The sequence below is a fragment of the Manihot esculenta genome, chromosome 12 (assembly GCF_001659605.2).
Source record: "Manihot esculenta cultivar AM560-2 chromosome 12, M.esculenta_v8, whole genome shotgun sequence".
Classification (NCBI taxonomy): Eukaryota; Viridiplantae; Streptophyta; class Magnoliopsida; order Malpighiales; family Euphorbiaceae; genus Manihot; species Manihot esculenta.
In genome coordinates this window covers 1128325-1153854 of record NC_035172.2, presented here as the reverse complement: position 1 = coordinate 1153854, position 25530 = coordinate 1128325, and the positions used below count along the sequence as shown (strand labels likewise).

At 33.6% G+C, this 25530-nt stretch overlaps 2 protein-coding genes across 12 annotated transcripts; both read left to right on the top strand.

Annotated features, from left to right (window-relative positions):
• Nucleotides 1-2541: 2541 nt before the first annotated feature.
• On the top strand, nucleotides 2542-16775 carry LOC110628270 (meiosis-specific protein ASY1). Of its 10 annotated transcripts, none has more exons than XM_021774848.2 (22): nucleotides 8990-9650; nucleotides 9780-9836; nucleotides 10650-10746; nucleotides 10840-10908; nucleotides 11016-11108; nucleotides 12146-12272; nucleotides 12369-12438; nucleotides 12582-12623; nucleotides 12974-13102; nucleotides 13192-13305; nucleotides 13452-13494; nucleotides 13599-13640; nucleotides 13786-13910; nucleotides 14059-14071; nucleotides 14178-14254; nucleotides 14341-14442; nucleotides 14871-15021; nucleotides 15101-15177; nucleotides 15279-15336; nucleotides 15430-15596; nucleotides 15677-15814; nucleotides 15955-16775. In XM_021774848.2, exons 1-22 carry the CDS (start codon nucleotides 9648-9650, stop codon nucleotides 16006-16008), a joined length of 1848 nt encoding a protein of 615 aa, XP_021630540.1. In that variant the 5' UTR covers nucleotides 8990-9647; the 3' UTR covers nucleotides 16009-16775. The 10 variants fall into 10 exon arrangements, with proteins under 10 accessions (XP_021630549.1, XP_043804788.1, XP_021630545.1 ...); XM_021774850.2 differs by having other exon boundaries at nucleotides 8992-9650; nucleotides 15478-15596; nucleotides 15668-15814; XM_021774847.2 differs by having other exon boundaries at nucleotides 8995-9650; nucleotides 15668-15814.
• Nucleotides 16776-18819: 2044 nt separating this feature from the next.
• Nucleotides 18820-20703, top strand: LOC110628273 (REF/SRPP-like protein At1g67360). Of its 2 annotated transcripts, none has more exons than XM_021774860.2 (3): nucleotides 18820-18978; nucleotides 19078-19308; nucleotides 20050-20703. In XM_021774860.2, the coding sequence occupies exons 2-3, from the start codon at nucleotides 19078-19080 to the stop codon at nucleotides 20497-20499; spliced, it is 681 nt and encodes a 226-aa protein (XP_021630552.1). In that variant the 5' UTR covers nucleotides 18820-18978; the 3' UTR covers nucleotides 20500-20703. The 2 variants fall into 2 exon arrangements, with proteins under 2 accessions (XP_021630552.1, XP_021630551.1); XM_021774859.2 differs by having other exon boundaries at nucleotides 18867-18978; nucleotides 19052-19308.
• The last annotated feature ends 4827 nt before the right edge of the window (nucleotides 20704-25530 follow it).

Here is a 25530-nt window from a genome sequence, read left to right as displayed (position 1 = left end):
CCCTCCTTTATTCTCTCTTCCCTTTTAAACACACTAAAACCATTGTGACAAAAAAATATATTGTAAACAAAATAATTCTATTGGCATTATGGTTTGAAATTCACCGACTATGATTGATCTAATATAAATAAAAATAAAAGAAGAAAAAGACGCTGGGAAGCCCAATTGGCCTGAAAATCATATCCATTAATAAGGTTGGCTACTGGCCAGGCCAGGGACTAATGCAGGAATGGCCCTTTGGGCTTTAATTCCAAACGGTCACTTCTATTGGATACTACAATATCCTTGCTATTACGTGGCGTTAATTATTGAACACGTCAGAGCCTGAACCTAAAGTCTCCGATTTTAAAATTTTTAAATTTTCAAAAAAGGATTCTTTCTCCTATGTATGCAACGTAATTCTATTGGATTAAAATTTAAACTTTGTCCTTAAACTTCTTTACCATGTTCAGACAAGTCCAAAATAAAATTTTTAGCTAAATACCCTTATACTTTTCGTTTTTTTTTTTTTTTTTTTTTTTCTGTCTGAACCCTTAAACTTTTCACTTGTGCTCAATTTGATCCTAACTCAATAAAATATTGTATTTTAACAGTAAAACATGTCATGTTTATAGAATTTTTAAACTTTTTAATTAAAATAAACAATTTAACTAGATATCCAAATTCACAAACATCCTTCATCTTCTGAACCCAAAAAATGCAAATATATTATAACGTCATTCTCCAACTTCTAAACCCAAAAAATTTAAATATACCATAATATCTTTCTTTATCACAACCACGTTTTTTTTTTTTTCTACCGTGCTGTCTAATTCACTGTCTCATCTTCATCTTTTTCGCCAATGCTATCTGCTTTGATACCGTTATTATAATAAAAATTACAATAATAGTTAATACAATGAAAATTATTATCTAATCTAATTAGTGTGATTTAATTAGTCATGGTTTTGAAATAGCATGAATTTGATAATTATATTTTAGAATTACAAATTAATTTGAGATATTGATATTTTAGTAATTTTATATATTATTATCATTTTAAGTAAATGAAATAACTAAATAATTATATTTTATATAGTATTTGTATTGGAAATCATTTGGATTTCCCTTTTTATGGCCCCAATTACCTTTCCTTGATTTGGTTAAAACTTCTCCTTTCTGTTGATTGTCTTGATCGAGTTATCGACATTTTGAGGCAGCGGAGGCACAAAGACATGGATGGATTATCAGGTTAATTTTTTCGGGTAACCTACTTGATTCCTGCATGTTTTGGGCCTTATGCCCTTTCTTGTATGGAATGGATTGGTTATATATTATTATTATTATTTTTAATGGACTGATCTAATTATATCTCCTTACCTTCTATGGTTTGGATGAATATTATTTACCTTTGATTTTTTTTTTCAATAACATGTCATGCAATAAAGTAGAAATCAAAATGTTGGAAATATGTACGTACTATAAGAAAAATTATATGTATTTTAAATTTAAAGATTAAATTAACATGAATAATATAGGAACTATCATTTATTATCACACAATTAAAAGAATACATGTAATTAATAAAACTATATGCATATTATGAAAATTATAAGTACGAATATAAATGGATGGAAATCTCAGTAAAAATTAAATCATTTGCACTCAAATTTAATTTATATTAATAATATTTAATTTTTAAAAAAATTTAATTAAAAATTAAAATAAAATATGTAAATTTATTTTAAATTTAATTATTATTATCTGAATAAAATTTAAATTTATTTAATTTTATATATTTTAATTAATAATTTATATAAAAAATATTTTCCATTAATATTTTTCACTTAAAAAATTTAATATTTTTAAAAGATATTTAAATTTTAATTTTTAAATAAAAAATATATAAATATTATTATAAAATATATATTTTTATATTAAATTAATTATTTATATAAATAAGTTTAATAATAAATACAAACTTATAAATAAAATTTAAATTTAATCTAAATCTATAAAAGATATTATATTTTAAATTTGAATTCATTCAAAATCTCGTTATAATTAATCCAACTCATTCTATTAGAATTTAATTAGCTAATAAAACTTGATCGGATCGGTATCCGACAACACCCATCATCCTACACCGTTCAAAGTTGGGGTCAAAGCATAAATATTATAAATTGCATGTCCCTAATATAATTTAAAAGAAGTATGAACACCGTTATTAAATTAAAGACAAAATGACAGTGCGTCACAGGACGGAATCCAATGAAGCAAAATATAATAACGGGACGCACACAATTTTGTGTCTTTCTTTCTCGTTTTCCTTCTCACTAAACAAATCCAGTTATCAGCAAACGAAAAATTCAATGTTCTGTCTAACAGATTCACGCGCGACTCTAATTGAACACGTTTCGTCATTTGGGTTCGCAGTTTCTAAATACAGCGAGTATAATAAATACTCTACTTGCGCCGGTGAAGAATTAAGGATAAAAAATAAATTAAAAGTATAAATGTATTTTTAAATATATAAGATTATACGAATAATTGATTATCCATAAACATTTTTGCTCCGATTTTATATTTATCACCTCGACCCCCTCGCTCAGGCAAAAATAATTTCCCATCCCTTTTCAATTTCCCTCTCTTTTCGTTTCCCTTGGAGGGAAAAACCTCCAAAAGCAAAACCCCAAAATCAATTTCTCTGTCTAAATCTAGGGTTTTAGTTTTCTCAAGCTCACTGTCTTCTCATTTCCTTAATTTATCACCTTACTGGATCCGTTTCTGTCATTTAATTCGCAAGCTGAAATCTATTCAAGCTCCATTTTGATCCAGGCAAGCAATTGTGAGCTTAACTTGCTTTTTATATTTCAGCTCAAGATAGCTTTCTGTACCACTTATGTTATTTATAGTGTGATTGGTGGTTGTGTTTTTGTAGGATTTTAGTTTGTTGGGATGCATTTTACGTGTTTAAATGCTCGATATTGAATATGGTTGTGGATTTTTCATTTTTAAAGGTTTGAGGTGTTAAAACTGGAGGCCGATTAGGGTTTCAGCTTTTGTTTTCTGATTGGTTTTTGCTTGCATTTTCCTTAGTTGACACGCTCCATTCTCCAGCTGGTTCTTACCAGTGATATCTGTTAAGCATTATTTTCTTTTTGGAAGATGGTTTTTTTTTTTTTTTTGGGGGGGGGGGGGGGGTTCTGTTTTGAGTACTACGGAAAATTGATTTTTTTTTATTTGGCTTGCTGTGTCGGGTAAAGAATTTGTGTCATGCTGATTTTTAGTTTTTTTTTTTTTTGGAAGAAACTCAGCTTGTGTTTGCATATGCAATTTGAAGCTCAAGGGTTTGAACTTTTTTTACCCTTAGTTCAAATTCCATGAGTCAAGATTTGTACTTGTGGCCATTTATGGATGTAATAAATCTATTAGAGTAAGCCCACGTATTCTATACAGCATTTTAAGTAATTTTAACCCAAGAAATTTCAAGTTCTTCCGTATCACAACCTTCATGAGAAAAATGAAGCCATGGCGATTAATTAGGAATTCTTTTGACCACGATCCATGAGGGGAGCTTCTTTTATAAGTTTTGAAGCAATTTTATTTTGAACCATGATTTTTCTTTCTTCAGCTAATAAATCTCAAAGGTGGTGAAGCCTAAGATTTATTTGCTGTTGTTCATTTTCAACTTTAGTAGGGATCTATGCTGTTCTGTCTATAATCTGGTACTTATTAAATCACATTGAGATATATATACTCTTCCTATGTTGTGCTGTACTGTACTTAAAAAAATACAGTGTTTTTAAACTATAATTGATTCTTGTCCTGTGTACAGTCATCGAGCTATGTTTGATTGATTATTATTATGAATATAGGATATTCTGGTCAGGACTGTATTTGCAATTTTTGGATTGCTTTGCTGAAGGAGAGCTAGTAGGAGTAGTCTTCTGGAATTTATAAAGGATTCTTGAGGAAATGCAAACGAAGAAAAGAATTGCTGGAAGAACTACTTCAAGAGAACTTAACACTCCCAGGATTTCTAGAACTCAGAAGAAAGCTCCTGATAATGTGCAAGCTAATCAGAAGAAAGTCACTGAGCTCATCACATCTTCAGCTAGAAAGCAGAAATGTGGTATGTTGCCTTCTTCCTGGTGGTGTATGTATGATATGAATCTTGCTGAGATGGCAGTGGTTTCCAAGAGTTGATCATTATTGGGGTTATCTATCTCATGAACAACATAACGCAATAACTAACCTTTAATTCCAAACTAATTAAGGTCAGTAGTTATCTTAACATAAATAATTGCCTCATAGTTTTGCATTCTAGACTTGTTTTATCCTGTTTGGTACTGAAATGCATGATAGTATCAGCTAGAACCTTTTTTGTAATCCCTGGTAGTGGGTAAAATTAACTGCTAAAAGAATCTAGCAAGATGTTGCAATATAGTTTGTCTTAGTGAAATGTAAATTACACATTACCGTATCTTTGATGTCATTACCTCCCTAAGCTTATTCAACTCCAGCAACACATATTATTAGTTATTTGAGGTAATCTTATGCTTATTAGTCTGATTAGTCTTTTCCCCCCCACCTTTTTCACACCCCTCTCCTTACCCCCTTGTTCCCCCTTAATTCCTCTTGTTGACATTGGTACTTTTATCATAAAGGGCATTTTAACTATCCCTTACTTCACCATTAGTTCAGACATGCATTTTCCTCTTGAAAGTCATTAAATTTGCTGATAAAGATATGCCTTTCATTTATACATGAAATTGTGATTATTTTCTTTCATTCTTTGCTTTATTTTCCCATTTGGTGCTGTTTATATGGTAGAAATTGTTCCAAGAAATCATGTTCCATATTTTCTAGCGTTTGGGCACGGGTGAAAAATTTTTAGCCTAATGCAAACTGACCATTTTCAAGAATACCAATTTATGATTTGAAGCAGAAAGTAATTTTGAGATTTTCAGAAACTTGTAAAAATAGGAGAAATCTCTAGCCCTCATGGATCACTGGTGCCCCTCATTGATCACCAACAGTAATTACAAATTATTTCCTTCTTTTAACAAATTTTCTCTTATTTTACTATAAAGAAAATATGAAGTTTGCAAGTCCAAAAGTCTTATGCACTGAAATAAATTAATATTTTCTAATATAATATAAATGCCATCTAACTGAACTTCAGTATTGCCACCAAACAACAAAAAGTTAAGCCATTTTGTAAGAAATGATTTTTCATTGACAGTTTATTTTGTGCCAAACAAATGGAGCTTTTACATCATGGTTGCATCATGTTTCATCTCACATTGTCAGTGCTCACATTAGGGTTCTGAGGGAGAGATTTTAAAATCTTTGAAGTCAGCATTGTGCAAATTTTGTAAGTGTTAAAACTTCTTATTTGCTAGTTTACTATAACAAGTCAGTTATGAAATTAGTTTATTTTCTTCTGCTTCCAAAACTCAGTAGGCAGTCTTCAAAAGAAAAATGAGGAGCCTGTTGCTGCTACAAAATTGAATACCACATACAGCTCAGGGCATAATGGGACATCTAATGCTGCCTCTTTGTGTGATCATGAGGTAATTGTCTGGTGCATATTTGGGTTTGTCAACATGTTCATGGCATTTCATGTTGTACCTGTCATTATGTTATCGTCATATCTCAGCGGAGATGTATAATTCAATAGACTCAGGAAATGCACAACATCAAAGAGCAAGTATAAAGAAAGTAGAAGTATTTATGTTAGGGTCATTAAGATTTTTGCTGCATAATTCGTAATTTGTTTTGCAGGGTTGTAATGAGGAACCATGTATATTCTCTCCAGCTTTTCGCATGTCTAAAATTGCTGGAGAGGAAATTGCCAATGGAGGTAGATGAATATATTAGACCTTTTTGTCAGTAAAGCTATTACCTATGTGCATTTGTATAATGTTTCTGCTATCTCAACCCTTTTGCTTATAATGGTTTTTATTTCTGTTGTTTAGTCAACTTCTTCAAATCGTTTCAAAATGGGGACCAGAAATTACACCAGGAGGGTAGAACATGCTACCCAAATGTAGATATTGATATGCAGGATCACCATGTTACTCGAGACACTTTAGAGTCTACTTCAGGAGAAGATGAAAAGATGACATGCCATAATTACATAGGAGATGATCCAAACACATCATCCATGTTATTTTCTGTAGATACAAATACTGTCAATTCTCCTTCTAATGGAGATTCAGAAGGGGCTGGCCTTTCATCTGAAGTTTCAGCTATATATCTTGCCATGAAGAATTCAAAATTGGAATGTGTAGATGAGTATGATCAAGATTGCATGTCAACCAAGGATGATGATGATTTCGAGGAATATGATGACTTTGATCCTTACTTATTCATAAAGAACTTGCCTGAGCTGTCCTCAGTTGTCCCCACATTTCGGCCAATGCTGCTACCTAAACAGACACGAAGCTGCCCTCCTATTACTCTTGTTTTAGACTTGGACGGTGAGGAACTTTTTAGAAATAATTGGACCCTTACATGTTTATCATATGCATCATTTTATTTGCTGTTAATCAATTATATTACTTGATCTAGATGTGCACTTACATGTTACGTCAAGCTCCTTCAGATGCGCCCCTTTTTTTATATGCCTGACCACTTCATGATTTCTTGTACTTGTGAAGTTGCAGAATTCTTTCTAACTTTTTTTTTGACACTTGCAGTTTTGATTTTATCTTTGATTGCACAGTTGTGACATGGATATTTTGCCATCATTTACCTTCTGTATCGTGTTGGTCTTCATACTTCAGTGATTTTAATTGAAGTTTTGATTTGGCAGAGACTTTGGTGCACTCCACACTAGAACTTTGTGATGATGCAGACTTCACGTTTCCTGTGAACTTTAACCTCCAGGAGCATACAGTCTATGTTCGATGCCGTCCCCACCTCAAAGATTTTATGGAGAAAGTTTCCACTCTTTTTGAGATCATTATATTTACTGCTAGTCAAAGTATTTATGCGGAGCAGCTTCTCAATGTGCTTGATCCAAAGAGGAAGATATTCCGCCATCGTGTTTACCGTGAATCTTGTGTTTTGGTGGAGGGGAATTACATCAAAGATTTGTCAGTTCTTGGCCGTGATTTGGCACGTGTTATTATAATTGACAACTCTCCTCAGGTACATATTGAGAATTCCTTATTGTTACTGATTTACCTGAGCTTTTCTTCTGTTTTCATTAGAATACTTAGAGTATTCAAGAAACTTATATGACTAGTATCACCATATTAGATTTTGATTTTGTTGTGTTGCATTCGCTTTTTATGTTTACTTGGTAGGGCTTTTCTGGCTGACAGCACTAGGTATACAATTGAGGAGAGGTATCTTAATGGCATGAAAATAATTTATGTTACAATTAATTGAAGAATTTCACCGAGTGTTTGGGGTGGGATGTCAATATTACTTCTAATTTGTTGAGCAGATCTTGAACATGCTGGGAAACTTAAATTGTGGGACTTGCTGAGAAAGTACTTTGTGAATTGATTTTATGTGTATCCATAACAGAAGCGTCAACTATCACTATCTATCTGATGTATTTAGGAACCATGCTTGTGAACTTAAAAAGCAACCATTCTTACCTAGTGTATGTAGTTCTACCAGTAATCAACATTTTCTTTTAAAGTTCTGAAGTTATTGAAACTTCAAGTCTCAAAAAGTTAGTTTTCCTTTCTTCTCAGGCGTTTGGGTTCCAAGTGGACAATGGTATACCAATTGAGAGCTGGTTTGATGATCGTTCAGATCAAGAATTGCTTTTACTCATTCCATTTTTGGAGAGCTTAGTTGGGGTTGAAGATGTGAGGCCGCTGATTGCTAAGAAATACAATCTTTGGGACAAAATTGCTGCAGCTGTTTATCCTCTACATTCAAATAGGGGAGATCCCTTGGAAAGGTGAGCCTCAACGTGAATTGGAAGTTCTAATGCAGACTTAATTCTCTATATTATTATACAGTTTAATTTGAGGAAACCCCCTCTTGCAGAGGATGTCCTTGGCATGCTTTTTAAAATTTGAACTGCTTCCATTCTAACTAGATAGGGGGAAATGTTTCCATTGTTGTATTGCTCTCAACAGTTCAAAGCCTTCCTACAAGGAGAGGACATGTCAAAGTGCTTTATAGTTATATTCAATGAGGTTAGTTTGGAATAAAAAGTTTCATAGTGGTTTAATATACATGTACTCGTGTTCTATTATGAGCTTGAAGGTGATGGAATTTGTTTCTTGGAGAGATTTATTTAAACTCTTTTGGGATATTTATAAAAGAATTTGGAGGCTATAACAAATCAATGGCAATTTCATGTAATGTGTTGCATATGGTTTGGTTACTCTCTCAAGTTATATGGCCTCATAGGTGCCAATGCTGGTGGTTATGTAACATGGTGGTTCTCGGTGTCAAAGCGAGTTGGATCAGTGAGGTGACTTTTCTGGAAATACGAAATGGATTTTGCTATTTTGGAGCTTGTTTGAGGACCGGGTGCTGTGGATAATTGTGATACGGAGTCGTCTAATCCCAATTCGGGTTTCATAAGCCGTTTTCTAGTGAAAATCGGTGTCCTGGTCATCCTGCTTAAATAAAGTAATATAAATTCAAAGTAACCGCGGTAAACTTTTTGCTAAAATATTTAAATTGCCGTTATTAGCCATTTTCAAGTACTTTTTTTTTTCTTTTTCTCTTTAATATAATTATAGCCACTGATTTCATAAAATGTGAAAAAACTTCAAAAGTTTTTCGTAAAAGTATAATTTAATTCAATTATTTCAATCAGGACAATTTAAGTTAAATTGGATAACTTAATTGTAATTCTAATTGAAACATTTTTTAAATTTTGTTTAATTGATTAAATTTAGGCTTATAGTTTTCAACATCTTTCCTATAATTTTCCTGATAAAAATTATAGATATCGAAAGCGTAATTCTAATTAATTAAATAAAAATGTGATAAATAGTTTAAAGGTTAAATGCATATATGTATATTCCTCGTATTTTCATCTCTTTAAATTTCATATTATAAAATAATTTAGTTTATGTGATTAAAGTGTGATATTTACTTGCTGATTATTTACTATTTAAAAGTTGAAAGGTAAGTAAAATGAAGTTAAAGTAAAGGGCATGAAATGATTTTATGTGAAAAAGGGAGAAAATACACACAACCATATTTAAATTATTAGAATTAAAATCATTTAGATAAAATTTGTTTTCAGCACCAGTCATCCTCAAGTAATTTGCTTGGAGGAAAGGCTGAAATGTGCATGAAGGAAAGATCCATAAATTTAGATGAAAAACCACTCCATGGAAGGTTTAACCACCCATTGGACATGTACATGTCTAACTACCAATTTTTCTATGACCAAATTACCCCAATGTTGACGATTAACATCCAACTTTTTCCACATGCGATTTATTTTGTGTGCCTCAGTTAACCACGATTAAGGACGGTAAGCGGGTAACTGCTTAACCGCGGTTAAGTTATCCTAACGGCCTTCATATACCCCAAGTTGAAATTCCCTCCCCTCTCGCGCCATTCTCCATCATTTTTTTTCCGATTCAAATTTTCTGAACCAAACACTCTCTACTTAGCTTTTGCTCTCTCCCTTTCCAAAATTATCATCTGTCTCTAGGAACTCCACAGCCATGGTGCGAAGAGAAAGCCTCCCTTTCCTTGATCCTCCATTTCTTTCTCATTTTTTAGTTTGCCTCTTTTCCTACTGCATTTATCCTTCATTTTCTTCTAAATCTGAGCTCATTCGTTGGTTTCCGTTTCAGGTTGTAGCACAGAGGGTTAAAGAAACGGAGATCACCGAGCAGGACTCTCTTCTTCTGGTATCGACGGCGAGCTAAACCGTTTCTACATTATAGATATCATCACTCTGTTCTTTATCATTCTCCTTTAATTTGTTTAGTTTATGTTTAATTCATAGTTTTTCGCATTTGTTAGAGCTTTCAGTTCTAAGTTAATTCTGAAAAGTGAGCTCGCTTTGGCTAAATATTAAATATAGCCTTAATCATGTTGTTGCTTCCTTTTTTTTTTTTATAAAAAAAAACTCCTATTTAAACACCGCAATGGAATGCTAGTTAGATAAAATTTGAGCTCTCTCTCGTGTCTAAATTTTCAAATAGATGAAAATTTTTGGATACAGAATACTATGTTTTCTCGAATGTGTATTTGATGTGAAAGTTTCAGCTCAATGCCGTTTAAGACTGATCTGGTTAGCTCATTATTTTATAGCAACCTGTTCACGCGTTGAACTTCAATCTAATGCCTGAATATTTGTTGATTGTTTGCTGACACTACTAATCCCGCTACTCGACCTCTGATTTTCTAAATAATTTTTTTTGCATCCTCATGGTTAGAGCTGCTCTGGTTTACGATCTCGACATGAGTTTTGGTAAAAAAAAAAAAAACGGTGTCTCGTATTTCCGTAATTTCGGTGAAGCCTAGAGTCTTTAAAGCTTCCTGAAGTTATTTCATAATTTCTGTGCTCATAAATTTGTTTACTGTAAGCTGCTTTCATTTTTATGTCAATAGATCTGTAAAATCTTTTAAAATTAATGGTCACTTGAAATCGACTTAGTAATACTTCCTTGTTTTCTCTCCACTCAAACTTGATCTTCTGTTGTATGATGTTTGAATAGACAAGGAACCTTCTCCGTATTGCCATATTCAATATTAGTTACATCAGAGGTCTCTTTCCAGAGAAGTATTTCAATGATAAGTCTGTTCCCGCTTTAGGTATGCTTAGGCCATATACATTTTTTTCTCCTTTGCACAAGAATATGAGATGCTGGTTGGTTATTATATTTGAGACTACGATATAATCAACAGAGATGAAGATCAAGAAGTTGATGCCTATGGATGCAGAGTCTCGTAGACTGATTGATTGGATGGAGAAAGGTGCGTAGTCTCCAGATTAATATCATTGTCTATCTTCTATCGGTCTTGTCCCCTCCCGTCGTCAATTTCTTTAACTAATGTACAGTTCTATCGCTATCCCTTTGTAGGTGTTTATGATGCATTACAGAAGAAGTACTTGAAGACGCTTTTGTTCTCCGTTTGTGAGGGAATGGAAGGCCCAATGATTGAGGAATATGCGTGTAAGTAAGATTTCTGATTTTTGAATAAAGGATAGTTAACTGAAAAAAAAAATCACATTTTAATTCTTATATTTTAGCATAATTAATAAATTAATATCTATATTTTTAAAATTAAAGGATATTTCATCTTAAAATCCATTAAAAAATATTTTTAATTCTAAAGATACCTTTTAAAAAAACCTCACCATCTCCCTCTTTTTTCATTTACTTCCCTTACATTGTCAACATGTAATATTAGCTTTGAGAAATGGTATTGCAATCGATGCCATCACAATAATCTACCGAGATCCAGTAATTTCCAGAGGAACCATTTACGATATTAGAAAGCTTTTCTCGCCAATCAACATCCTTCCAGCGATGGCATTTTTACTCACACCCGAGGCGTTGGAGGGGATTATCTATCATTAAAGCACGAGTATCACAACCTACTGCAGTGAATACGTTGTAGTCGAAAATAGAGAAAGGACTTCCTGTCCAATTGAGTGGCAGCAGATGATAAATCTCCATGCCGGAACAATTCGATGACATTATTGGACTTTTGAGGTTAGCCCAGCCACGCAGGAATTTTAAGGAGCTCCATATTGATTTTATTTAGAAAAGCTCCACTTTGGTTGCACTTAATCTCGAACCATTCGTTGAAAGCCAATCAAAGCCAATATTACATGTTTTAATTGAGAGGTAATGTGAAGGGGAGTAAACGAAGAAGAGCGATAGGCGAGGTTTCCAAAGAGTGTTTTTGAAATTAAAAAAATATATATTTTTTTAACAGATTTTAGAATAGAACAACATCTTTTAAAAATAGAGTGACTATCTATTAATTATATTAGAATATAATTTACCCAAAAAAAATAATTTCTCGTTTTCCACGCTCAAAACAGTAACCAATTGCAGCTTGGCAGTTTGTATGGCAGTGATTGTCACTGGAAACTTCTAGTTGATAATTGTTGATTGCTTTTCCTGCAAATAACCTTTATTTGTTTTACATTTGAACTGGTGTTTGGGTCAGTTTCAGTAGCATGTCTTTTCTTTCTTTGCAGTTTCCTTCGGTTATTCTAATTCTGACAGTCAAGATGTTTCAATGAATATCAATCGCACTGGAAACAAGAAACAGGGAGGCACATTCAAATGTAACTCCACAACAGAGGTCACTCCCAATCAGATGAGGTGATTTCAATAGTGTCTTATCGTTAAATCTTAATCCTCTTCCTACTTGTTTACGTTCAAAACTTATAATTTTTTCCCAATTTATTGGATATTCAGGAGTTCAGCATGTAAAATGATCCGTACACTGGTTCAGTTGATGAGAACTCTGGATAGGATGCCTGAAGAGGTAAATCCATTTAGCAACTAAAGCATGTGTTATCTGATATGTCGCAAGCTGCCTTCCTTTTGATTCAAAAGTGCCTGAAAGACATTTAACAATACTTGCATGCTGACTGGAAGAAATCGGCTTTTTTTTTAACCCTCTTTCAGCGCACAATACTGATGAAACTACTCTACTATGACGATGTGACGGTACTTCCATTATCTGCATTCTTAAAATTAGATTCTATACTTTTGTACTCAAGTGATTTCTCTTTATGATTTAGAACATAAATTTCCTAATTTTTCGAAAAAAAAAAAAGCATTTTAGGTCATTTACGAGGTTATGCTTTTTCTTTCGTCTTGATTTGCTGGTTTGATACAGCCAGGCTGGTCAGATACAAGTGGGACGTATTTTGAGCTGCTTTTGGTTTTGTTAAGCTCACAAATTTTGTCTTTCTGAATATGGGTGAAAAATTGGTTGAAGAGCTTGAGAAAGCATTTTAGATATTTTCACACAACCTAAAAAAACAACAATATCATACAATTGTTTGGCTTTGCAGCCAGCAGATTATGAACCTCCGTTCTTCAGGAGCTGCACAGAAGAGGAGGCCAATAACCCTTGGACCAAAAGCCCTCTCAAAATGGAGGTTGGGAACGTCAACAGCAAGCATTTTGTACTTGCTCTCAAAGTAAGGACTAAAATTTTTGCTGATGGTTTAAATTTCCTGTTCATGGTTCCTGTTTCTGATCAGCGTTTGTTTAACGCCTGCTTGGACAGGTAAGGAGCGTACTTGATCCTTGCGATGATGAAAATGATGATATGGAAGAGGATGAAGTGAGCTTAGGAGCTGATTCTCTACAGAAGGACAATTCTTCTGAATCTGACAGTGAGGTGAAGTTATTATACGCCTTTATTGTTATGCTTTAGTTGCCTCTCAAATGATTAACATGAGTTTCAATTAGGACAATTAGATAAAGATGCGTGGTACAATGATTTAACTTGCGCATTCTAAATTCAAAATTTGTTTTCAATTTCAGGTTGACCAATCACAAGAAAACCAATATGTAGTTGCACCAGTGGGTAATTACATGGCTCTTTGCACCATCGTTTTAATTCTCGTTTCCATGTTGCTAGTAGAATTTGGAGAGTTTGACGCTGAAAGTAATGAGTACTTATCTTGGCAGAAAAGGGACGACCAGAGGAAGACAATGACACGGTTCATGAAGGTAACTGTTCACATCACAAGGGAGTTAGCTATTAAAAGAGTTTCAAAATCCAAAAGGAGAAAACTGCACTAGTATTTATCGACTTGGTTTCTAGAAATTTCTTTTCATTTTTCTTCAAGTTAATGATCCGTTATATGTTGTGCAGACGACACTCAGGATCCAGATGAGGATGAACAGCAATTGGCTAGGGTGAAAGACTGGATCGCTAGCCATCACCTCGATACTATTGGGCTTAATGACGTTCTCTCCAATTTCCCAGATATCTCAGTAGTAAGAGTTGCTTCGTCCTTTTCTTCTCTAGATTTCTTCTCATGGAGTTCGGGGGTCTGGGAGGGCAGGCGTAGTAGGAAAAATTAATTATGGCGCACCATCGTAATTTAATTTTTAGTCAATAATTGACTTTGGTTTGTTAATGCAGGTTTTGACTGAAGGTAATTGAGATACTTGTTAAAGCTTAAAGTGGAAAGGGCATCGCAGAAATTTTATTTTTCTTAGCATGTGCTCTAGCCATCTTGATTCCTTTTCTATTGATTTCAGAAATTATGGACAAGCTTGTAAAAGAAGGCTTTTTATCAAAAACTGGAACAGACACCTACGCCAAAGACAAGCAGAAGGTTCTTTTCACGTTAACCAAAACAACCTCATTTGCTTGTTGACTTGGGTTTTTAATACTTTTCTTTTTCATGGAATACAATACTAGAAATCCGACTTTGAGTTCAATTTAGTGAAAGAGGAAATGGAGGGCCCAGCAGTTTCAATTGATAACAAAGCTCCCCGGATCGATGACCACATGTACATGAGGGTGAGTTTTCTTGTGTTTCTGATGAGGTGTGGTCTATGTAGACCTAAGCTTACTGGTAAATTATCTTAGCAGAGCAATTTTTATTGTCACCGTAAATGATTGCATTCGAATGCAATGTCTTCTCATAAGAGTTTAACTACTTTTACTTCGTTAGAAGTCTCCAGAATTTCTGAAAGTATTAAAATTAAAACTAGCCATCAAACGAAGCCCTTAAATTTGAATTGTCATTGAAATGATTTTAATTAAAGTATTTCTATCATTGCCATTTCAATTAAATCTTATTTTTTTCTCCCAATTTTCTTTTGAAGTTGTGTGAATAAAAATATTAGCATTAGTTTTAATAGGCAAACCAACTATTCCCAACACTAAAGATCACAGTTAATTGATTTCCACATTATATATACTGACTTCACTTTCTTCAATTTCAGGCTTTATATCATTCTCTTCCTCTGAAATATGTGACAGTGGCAAAGCTTCAGACCCAGCTAGATGGAGAGGCCAATCAGACAACTGTCCGCAAATTAATTGAGAAAATGACCCGAGACGGTTTCCTTGAGGCTAAAGGCAGCCGTAGGCTGGGTATGTTGTTAAAGTAGAAGGTATTCATTTTCATAATTCGAAGGCCTAATTATGATTATTTAATTGTTATTGGTCACAGGCAAGCGCGTTATTCATTCAAGTCAAACTGAGAAAAAGCTTATAGAAGTCAAGAAAGCTTTGGACAATAATGTTATGGTGACAAGAAAATCACTACTTCACTGCTTCCTTATCTAGTTGTAGTCGGAAAAAAAAAATCTAGTTGTAGAATCTTTTCAAATTCTTTTGTATTTGACCAGGATGTAGATAACAATCAACAAAGTATCAAGTCCAGCCATCTAGAATTCCAGAAAATAGGTATGTGCCATGAGTTTTCCAAGAATTCAGTTTTGCTTCATGTACTATACACTTTCTAGACACTGGCAATTCCAACCATGAAATGTTTATCAGGGAACAACCACAGGGATAACTCAACCTGTGGTGTCCTCCATTCAATAGGATCAGATCTTACACGCATGAGGGTTAGATCCGACATTAATCAAAATGAATCAAGCATGAGTGAGCAGACTATCTCAAGGACAAAGGAAGTTGGCAACACTCCCACAAGCAGAGCAGAGGTTAGTTTTTTATCGGACTATAAATCCTATTAACTGTTCCACGGCCCGACTAATTGATGGTTTGCTTTTAGAACGCACAGCCAGTTGCTTCAAGAGAGAGTTTCGCTCCAGGAAATGAAAATGGCAGAGCAAATGGAACCACAAATTACTGTGATGAGGCAGACACAGTCATCTGCAGCAGATCTACTCAAGACAAAAGAACTAGGAAAACAAGCACGGTAAGCTTCAAATTTCTCTCCAGGGAATGAAGCAATATATATAGTTCAGCTTCATCACCTTTATACTATTGCAGGACTGGTGAGTATTGCATAGGCTCTATCTTTAATACACTTGGTGAGACCTTTTATTACCTTGGCAGGTTAAGGAGCCAATTATTCAGTACGTGAAGCGCCAGAGATCTCAAGCCGTTTGAGAGCTTCCGGAGCTCAATTTCATGGAGTTTCCTCTTATTTTGAATAGAAAGAAGTAGCTTTTTCTAGAGGTCTTACAGGAAGCAAGCATAACAATTTACAGTTTACACATATCTACAACTGCTAACATGATATGGGATAATATCACGAGCAGAGAAAAGTAAATTTGATATCATTTTACTTCCTAAATACATCGATCGATTCTACACACCACACTGGTACTTCCTGGTTTTTGCTTTGCAGTTTTTTTTAGTACTGTAATAATATGGTATATCAGGAATCACCTTTAATATCTCTAATCTCAGATTTTTCAAGTTTTCTTATTATTAAGTTTTGCGGTTGAGATAACACTAGACATCCTCAAGGAGAAAGAGATGCAATAAAGTTCATCTGAAAAAAGGATTATTATGAAAGGAGCTATTCTGAATGAACTTTTTGTTTAAGCTATGAACAGTTTGATTACAAGATCTTCGAACCCAAGAGAAGTGGATTTCTATAAAGGATTCTTTTTGCATATTATATAAAGGGTGTAAGTATTTTCCATAAGAATAAACCGCAAATGGTTCCATAGAGTTGTCTTAGATCAGTTCAAAACAAAAACTGTTATTTTAGAGGTACTTTGGTTTGCATTTTGCCAACTTAAATCCACTTCCCCTAAAATAAATAGTAAGCTAGGAAACCCAAATAGAAGGAATCCATTGTTTTGCCCTCTGGACCAAGGGAAATGCAACTTACAAACCTAAGTGAAACTTTACTTTTATTTTCTCCTAATGAATTACATATAAATATTGTTTTTTCAATGTCATATAATATATTTGTTTTACCATTTTCTTGTTCTCATCTTACCCAGGGAAGAAGGCTGTAATATTAGTGTTTCAAACCAAATTGAAAAATCATGTAATATAGCAACTGAACAAAAAAAGTTAGAATAAAAACTAAATTCTAGCAAATTTAATTTATGTTGATTGTTTTGTTGGATAAATATTCTTTATCAAAATTATTACTATATATCAAATGTTAGTAATGTATCATACTTTTTAGTTATTAATTTTATGCACACTTTTAACTAGAAATGATATAATTAAGATATATATATATATATATATATATATATATATATATATATATATACAGAACAAAATAATATTCTTATAAAATATTATTTCCGTATACATTTGCTATTAATATTAATATTATAGTATTGCTATAGTTTTTATTATTATTTTGATGTTAAAGATTTAATATTAATTTTCGAATTTAAAATAAATGCTAGAACATTATAATCTAATGTGTGAAAGATTAAATTGGAATTAGAATTTAGAATTAAAATAAAAAATTAATTTTAAACTCTTAAAAATTAAGGAATCGAATCCAATTTTTATTCTCAACTAATATCACATCAAATCGGAATCGTACATACAGAGGGAAATTGTGAAGCCCACGGATTAAAATTAATATGGAATTTCCAGGAAGCCCCTAGGTTGGAAATTTGATGGTTGAGGTATGGTGGTTCTTCGCAAATGTCTTTTTCGGATGCGACCTCTAGAAAGAAGAGCCAATGACATTGTCGGATAAAAAATTTTGAAAGCGAATGGATACAAAGATAGGTGAAAGATGAAATAGGATGGCATCTTGGATCATCTTGATTTAGGATGTTGACCTCTCCTTGTCTTCATACACAAATCCAAAATGAAAGATAATAATTGAAGTTGGATTCATGATTAGCTAATTTATTTTAAGTAAATTATACGTTTATTAGTACAACTCACACACTTTAGCGGGAAGATGGCAAATTAGAGAGTATAAAATTATGAGAATAAAGAAATAATATTCTCTTTTATTTGAGACTTTGAATTGATGGAAATTAAAAATAAATAAATAAATAATTTTTTTATGATAAATTTAGATTTTTTTTTAAAGACCAACTATCAATAAAAATAATTTTTTTAATAACTACATTTATTATTTTATTTAAATCATTAAAAAATAAAATATTTTTAATAAATATTTATATTATTTATAAAAATTAAATTTTTAATTTTATTTAGAAAAAAGAGGTTAATCATTCATCACAACACTTATAATAAAAATATATTTAATAAATAAACTTTTCAACTTTATAAATTTAAATACCGAAAAGCAAAAACAATTAAAAAGAAATTATACTTCTAGTTCTTCTCATTTAATCCAAGAAAATGTTTTAAAGAGTGTGACTCTTGTCAGTTTAATCTATTTAATACTTAAACTTTTCAAACTTTACAAACTTTATAAATTTAAATACTGAAAAGCAAAAACAATTAAAAATAAATTGCGCCTCTAGTTCTTGTCATTCGGTCCTAGAAAATGTTCTAGAGAGAGTGACTCTCGTTAGTTTAATCATCTGAATTAATATTATTATATTTTTTACAATATAATATAATATGTGGTTATATAAAATTAATAAAATTATTAATATGTAACTAATATATATTTATAAAATAAATTATTAATAAAAGTTAATAATTAATTAATATAACTAAATCAATAATATAAAATCTACTACCATAATAACTCGTGCTCTTAAAATTGTAATGAAACCAAAAGAAAATTCTTTGAATATCGCTAACTTCATTCTCTTCAAATGCCACGTGTCTTCCCGAACCCTCTACTTTCTCCTCGAGAAGCAACCTCCTGGCTCCATTCTACAGATTGCCCATGTCAGATTTATTTCTGATCCAATCGGGACCCACCCTACTCCCCACCAAGATTTCCATTTCATCGTTCGATCATTTCAACGGCTCAGATTCGCTGCCACGTCTCTTATACCACTTCTCCCATTCTCCATTCTATAAAACGCAGCTCTTTAACCCCAATACCCGAAAATTCAGTTACGAGCCACTAGAAGAAGAAGAAGAAGAAGAAGAAGAAACAGAAGCAGCTGAAAAGAAACGCAGAGAAACAGAATAATCTGCCCTTCATTTCTACGCTCTAAGGTCCGTTTTCTTCTCTTCCTTTCTTGATTGCTTTTCTTAACTGTTTCAAGTGTTGATCTGTTTGCTGAGATAGCAATCGATCTGTGCTTGATGTTAAAGATGGAGAACGAGAAGAAGAATTCAGAATTGAAGCACTTAGGGTTCGCAAGGATGGCTGCTATACAGGCGCTGATATGCGTCTCCAATCTGTACGATTATGCGAAGCAGAACTCAGGGCCTTTGAGATCTACGTTTGGGGCCGTCGAGAGAGCTGTAACTGCTGTCGTGAACCCAGTCTGCCAGAAATTTAAGGACGTTCCTGATGATCTTCTAGTTTTTCTAGATAAGAAGGTAATTTAGTACGATCCTTTTGCTTGGAACTCGAAATTCCTGACCTTTTTTTGGTTTATGTAGCATTTCCTAATTAGAGACGGTGATTGTTGTTTTCCCCCTAGATTGTTCAGTTTCCGATTCTTGAAGTTTACGGCCAATATTTCTCTTCTGTTTTTTTTTTCTTTTCTTTTTTCTTCTTATTATTCGACGGTTACTGTAATCTTTAGAATTGAAACGGAACGACTTCCTAGTGAGTTGCTTAATGTTTCTATTTATTTATAAATTTCCGCGGAGATGATTTCCCAGCGAGCGGTTCGATTAGCCGCTAAATGGATTCACTAGCCTTTTTCTGTCGATCTGCCTCATAATCTTTTAGACTTTAGTGTTTATAGCTATGTTTCCAGATCGGTTGAGTCGATTTATTTATTTATCTTTTTTTTTTTTTCCTGAACTAACCCACCCAAGCAAAAACTGAACTATTCTTTGTTGCTTGGTGGTTTTTTGAGCTGGAAGTGCATTTTTCATAACTGACTCTAATTCATTAGTGACTTTTTGCTCAGGGTGTTCTGTTCTATGTTGTTGTATCTAACCTTGACTCTTTTATGCCTTTAAAATAAACTATAGGTTGATAACGTTATACTCAATGGTTTTTTTTTATTTTGGATTGAGAATGAGCCCAGATGAAACAATTATTTTGTTTTTTTTACTACTTTGGTCATGTGACTGAAGAAAAGCTAATGAACTGTTTGGCTTCCGCAGGTAGATGAAGGTACACGGAAGTTCGACAAGCATGCTCCAGCAGTAGCTAAGCAGGCTGTGAATCAAGCCCAGAGTTTATTACAGGTAGCATCCCAAAAGGTTCTGGAACTTGTGCATGAGGCCAGTGTTGGGGGACCACGTGCTGCAGTGCGTTATGCAGCCACAGAGTCTAGGCATTTTGCACTGACCCAATCGGTAAAGGTATGGATTAAATTGAACCGGTTTCCTGTGGTTCACAAAGTTGCAGATGTGGCTACTCCCACAGCAGCCCACTGGTCGGAAAAGTACAACTATCTTGTTAAGGACATGGCCCAGAAGGGTTATAGAGTCTTTGCATATGTGCCATTGGTTCCAATTGATGAAATAGCAAAGGCGTACAAGCAATATGAAGCAGAGAAAAAAGAAAATGGAACTGAACATAAACATGATGATTCATCAGATTCGGATTAGAAGGATGCATTGAATTGTATTGGGATTTGCGAAAATGTGATAGTGTGCGTGGGTCTAGGCGGAAATGCTAAGAGATGGGAAGCCAGCAAATGGAATCTTTAGGACTCGTTAATGTGGTGATAAATGTGAAAGGTTTTTGTAAATACAGCTCTGTGTTTTTTGGACAATAATCGTGTTTGTAGTAGTCGGTCTTATTTGAAAATAGTTACCATGTGCCTAAGTAATTACTTTTGAGGATAATATTCCGAACACACGTGTCTTGGTAAAAAGGGCTGGCAAACATGTCAGAGTGGAGCTATTTTGCTAAGATACTTAAAAATAATCCTCAACTGTGATAAATGAGTCGAGAGCAAGCACAATCCACCCACCTGACTTTTATTCATACCTCAATTGAATCGCCTTGCTTTTCCCATTAATACATACATACGCTTTGGTTAGTACCTATTATCAGGTATAAATTACAACCTTCAAACTTCCTTCAAATTTTAAAATAAAATGTTTCATACTAAATGCCATACTATGAAATAGCACTCTTCTTAAATGTTAGATGATCATAAACACCAGTATTCGGTCGAATTAACAAGTTATTAAAACATTTAATCTAAACCAATGTGGTTCATATGAATGAAATTGGAATCATGGTTATGATTGTCAAAATCTCGAATTTGAGTAAAAAATTCAAAATTATTACATAATATGAAATGTTCAAGACTATAACAAACCATGAACTAGTGGGCAAACAAGGTAAACACACAAAATGATTACCCAATAAAATGAGTTGACATGGACAAATTATTCAAAATCATGAAATAGTGAGGAATATTCAAAGATTATCACAAACAAGCTGATAAACAATGCAGGAGACCAACCACAATATTGACAGTAGAAAGGTTGAAAATGCGACTTTCATTCTACGTCAAGACACGCTGTGTTGTAATCAGCTAAGCTTTGCTACCCAGCTCTCATTGAAACCCATATAATTAATAAGAAATCACAGTCAAATAAATGAGTATATAGATTTGCTATAGTATTAAGTGAGCGGCTAACTGTAAGCTCAACTTTACATAAGAATAAGCTTAACGACCATTAAGTCAAATATTTATATCTAAATTTATGCACTTGATATATATTCTTCATTTAAAATCCATTCCCATATAAGGTTGAACTTCAATTAGATGCACTCTAGTATTAACCTCGAATCAAATATTAATTCATTTATATAGTGATGAGTTTGGTCCAGTTTCACCAACAAAAAATTTTCATCTACTTGCGTATCTGCTGAAGTTATGGCGCATATCCAAGCCAATTGTTCTTGAAGGAACGAGTAACATGAAAGATTTATCGCAAAACTTATGAAAATAACCAAACAACTCACTGATCATTAATTTACTGTGACACGAGAACCAAATACTCATAGGGTTTATTCACTTCAGTTTCTTCAAACTAGTTAATTACACCAATAAAACCTCACAGACAGAGTCTCCATTTAAAACACAACCTAATCAGAGACTCGCAAATCAATTGTGCTGTTGAATTAAAACTCCATCTCTCCTAGTTAAACTAGAGAGAGGATTTTCCTCTCAAAAGTTCTTTGGTTTTTTCTAGTAGCTTCGTCTCCCTCGCCTTGCTGCAAGTCGGTTCCTCCTGCCGGAGAGTAGGTTTTCTCTCCCCCATCTCTGGGTGGGCTGTATAAATTCTTTTTGTTTGTTTTGCTAGCAGATCTGTGGATATCCTCGAGAGATTAGCTTTGATATGCTCTTTGCTTGTTTCTTGGTGTGTTTTTTTTTTGTTCTTGCATGCAAAGGTGGCTTCTCAATCCTGCGCTCCTTTTGGTCCAAATTCGTCAGCGGTGCGACAGTGGTGGCTCGTGGAGCTTAGCCCCGGAAGGCGCAAGTGGATCGCCGAAGAGCACACCACTCCAACCTTGACAGCATTCACTTGGTTGTTGAAACTTGCCTTGGTTTTTTGTTGGTGGTCCTTAAGGTTGGCGTGCTCATTGATTTTCCAGCTTCGATCTGGTGGCTTTTAGTTGGTTTCCATCTTGACACCGTTTCGCTATCCTTTTGGCCGTTGTTTGCTTTCTGCCCTCTTATTCTTCCGTCAATTTTCTTATGATCTCCATAACTACTGTCGTTAGGAGGTTACAATATCGTCTTCTTGAAGCTAGTTTCTCCAGATGGTCGGCAACCGGCTCAAATTGTTGGATGCCTCTTCTACTGGATCGATTTCTATGGGTCATATTCGGGTTTCTAGGGTTGGGCTTTTTTTGTTCTTGTATTTGCTTTGGGCCCTAGAGGTTTCCCATGTGTTTATGATCTTGATGTAATGGCCTTGGGCCTTTGTCCATTCAATAAATTATGATCTTCCGACAAATAAAAATCAGACTCGCATAACTAGCCTCAGAAGCTAATTTAGCTGGTCTTCAATATGATCAGATAAATTTTAGTCTAATACAAATCCTAAAGTGGCTAGGGGAAAGAAACATGGATTTGCTTCAAGTGGATCTCTGGGATCAAGAACAATTGGAATAGCAGGTATCATGCACCACCTTAGGCATAGACCTTATAATGAAAAAAACAAAAGGAGCAATAATCACTCAACCAAATCAAACCCAACACACGAAACTGGATCATAAAGACAAAAGTACATCACAACTCAAACGAAATAACCTGCATTTCTGAAATTAACTTCATTGCACCACCTTAACAACTTCATATTCTCAATTTCGATGTAACGAAAATGTTCATCAGGACTCAAGAATTGCAGTAGAATTGTTTTAAATAATTTTTTGCAGCACAATAACATCTTGGTCGAGTTTAGTTTAGGTATCAAAGGAAAAGTCAGAAAGGAAGAATTGTAGCAAAAATTTTCACGTCTTAAAAACTTTCTAAACAATCTCAATAACTTGGAAGACAAATACAATGAAGTTCGGTGTCATGATAAACAAAAAAAGCTCGGTTTTCTCCACTATGATCCTAGCCAGATGCATAGTGAATTTCCTCTATTCAACTCTCTAAGAGAGAAGCCTACTCAGAAATGGCTTAAAAACAAATATACATCACCAACTTCATCCAACAATCCAGCATTCAAAACAATAATTGAAAGAAGAAACTTAACCTTAATGTTCATCTGGGGGAGCCATAGCTTTCTTGGATGAGGTCATCGTAGGGATCCCTCCGGCCAGGCACCTGACTAATCTGAGCATCCCAAGCGAGCTGCGCATTGTGGCGCTCGAATGTCCAGAATCCATAAGGGCGGAGAGGATAACTCCACATCTCCTTGGTCTTGTTGCATCGATCCTTCACAGCATATACATGCTCCCTGAACTTGCGATCCCTCTCCTTCGGATCTTCCATTAACCTCAGAATCAAATTCTCAGCGAATTCCATGATAAAGCTCATCCTTACGACCTTTAAAAAACCCTAGTATTTCAAATCAAATAAACTCATAATCAAACCCCAATTTTCAATAAGAAATCTAAACCTAAAATCGATTTGGTGAATACATATAGAATGTGGAAATCGCTTGAATAATGAGATAACTGAGAGTACCTGTTGAGAGGTTAGAACTCGCGAATCAGAGAAGCGTTAATGGCCTGTGAGTATGACTAATAGCTGAAGTTGACGACGGCGGATGAGCAGGCAGCTAGTTTCAAATTGGGCTCAATCCAAGGCCTCTTTCTATGGGCTCAATCCAGTCCGTCTGTGTCTATTTAAATAGTAAAAAAATATATATTATAAATTTTAATTATATTTGAAATTAAATAAAATCATCGTCTATTTTAAATAAACTGAATTTTTTTAATTTTTACACTTAAATTATAATTTTATTCAGTGGTTACAAAAATACAAGTAGGAAAATTCAATGAGTATGCATTTGTTAAATGAACCTTGGATGTCTCTTTCCCTTGATGTGCAGAAGAAGAAGAAGAAAAAGCCCACTTTATTTTGTTGTGTTGCTTTTCTCTTGTAAGATAAAACCCTAACTGTCAACTCAAGAAGCAATTAAATGAAAGCTTTGCAGAAAGTAGTAGGCTTTTCAGTCATTGTAAATCTGAAATTTGCTTGTCTCATTTTCATTCTATACAATTTTATCTTTTATTTTGACTTAATTTAAGCATTTATTAAATAGAGTCTATTGCATCTCTATCAAATTGGTTGTTTCTTGACATTAAATCTACACCAATTTATTATTATTATTATTATTATTTTCGCTTTTTTAGTTGACCACTTAGTAAATAGAGTTCTAAAGCATCTTTATCTATGTGGATGATTAAGCTTAGGTTCTTTTAAGTCACGTTTATGCATTATTTGATTAAATACACAACATCTTTACTCTCTTGTAAACATCAGGAAAGAAAAAGTTGTGTTTATAAGATTCTCTTTTTGTTTTCCTTCTATTATTCTTACAAAATGGTATGACAAATTATTCTAATTCTTTTTTTTTTTTTTCACTTTTTGATTTCACTTTTGAGAAATGAAAACAACCTATAAAGATAACACAATAGTAAATGTCCATTTATACATTCAAATTACTCTACACTCAATAACAATCACGTTACATAACGAAATTAAATTTATTATTTTTCACTATAAAAATAAGTAAATAAATAAACTTGAACTTGAAATCTTTTTAATTAAATGGAAAACGATTTAGGAATGAGTTGGTTGAAATGGTGGGTGAGATGGGAAGGAGGAAGTACAAATGCCAAAGCCAAGAAGTACTGGCAAATAACATGAAATAGTGTCCTACAACAAAATAAAATTAAATTTCCAGATTCAGCTGTAGATTTGGTGGTACACAGATCCAAAATTTGTCAAACCTCTCCTAACAGTACTAGCTTAGTTTGGATGTGCTTTTGCTGCAAAAATGCTCTGGCTCTGCCTGTCTAGTGTCTAATGCATGCAGCAGCTTTCAACCATAGCTGGGATTCCCAACTAATGTTATTAAATGGGCTGGGCCTGGACCACCCAAATATTCAGTACTACCACTAAAGATAATAATTATAAAAGCAAGAATAAGTGCATACCC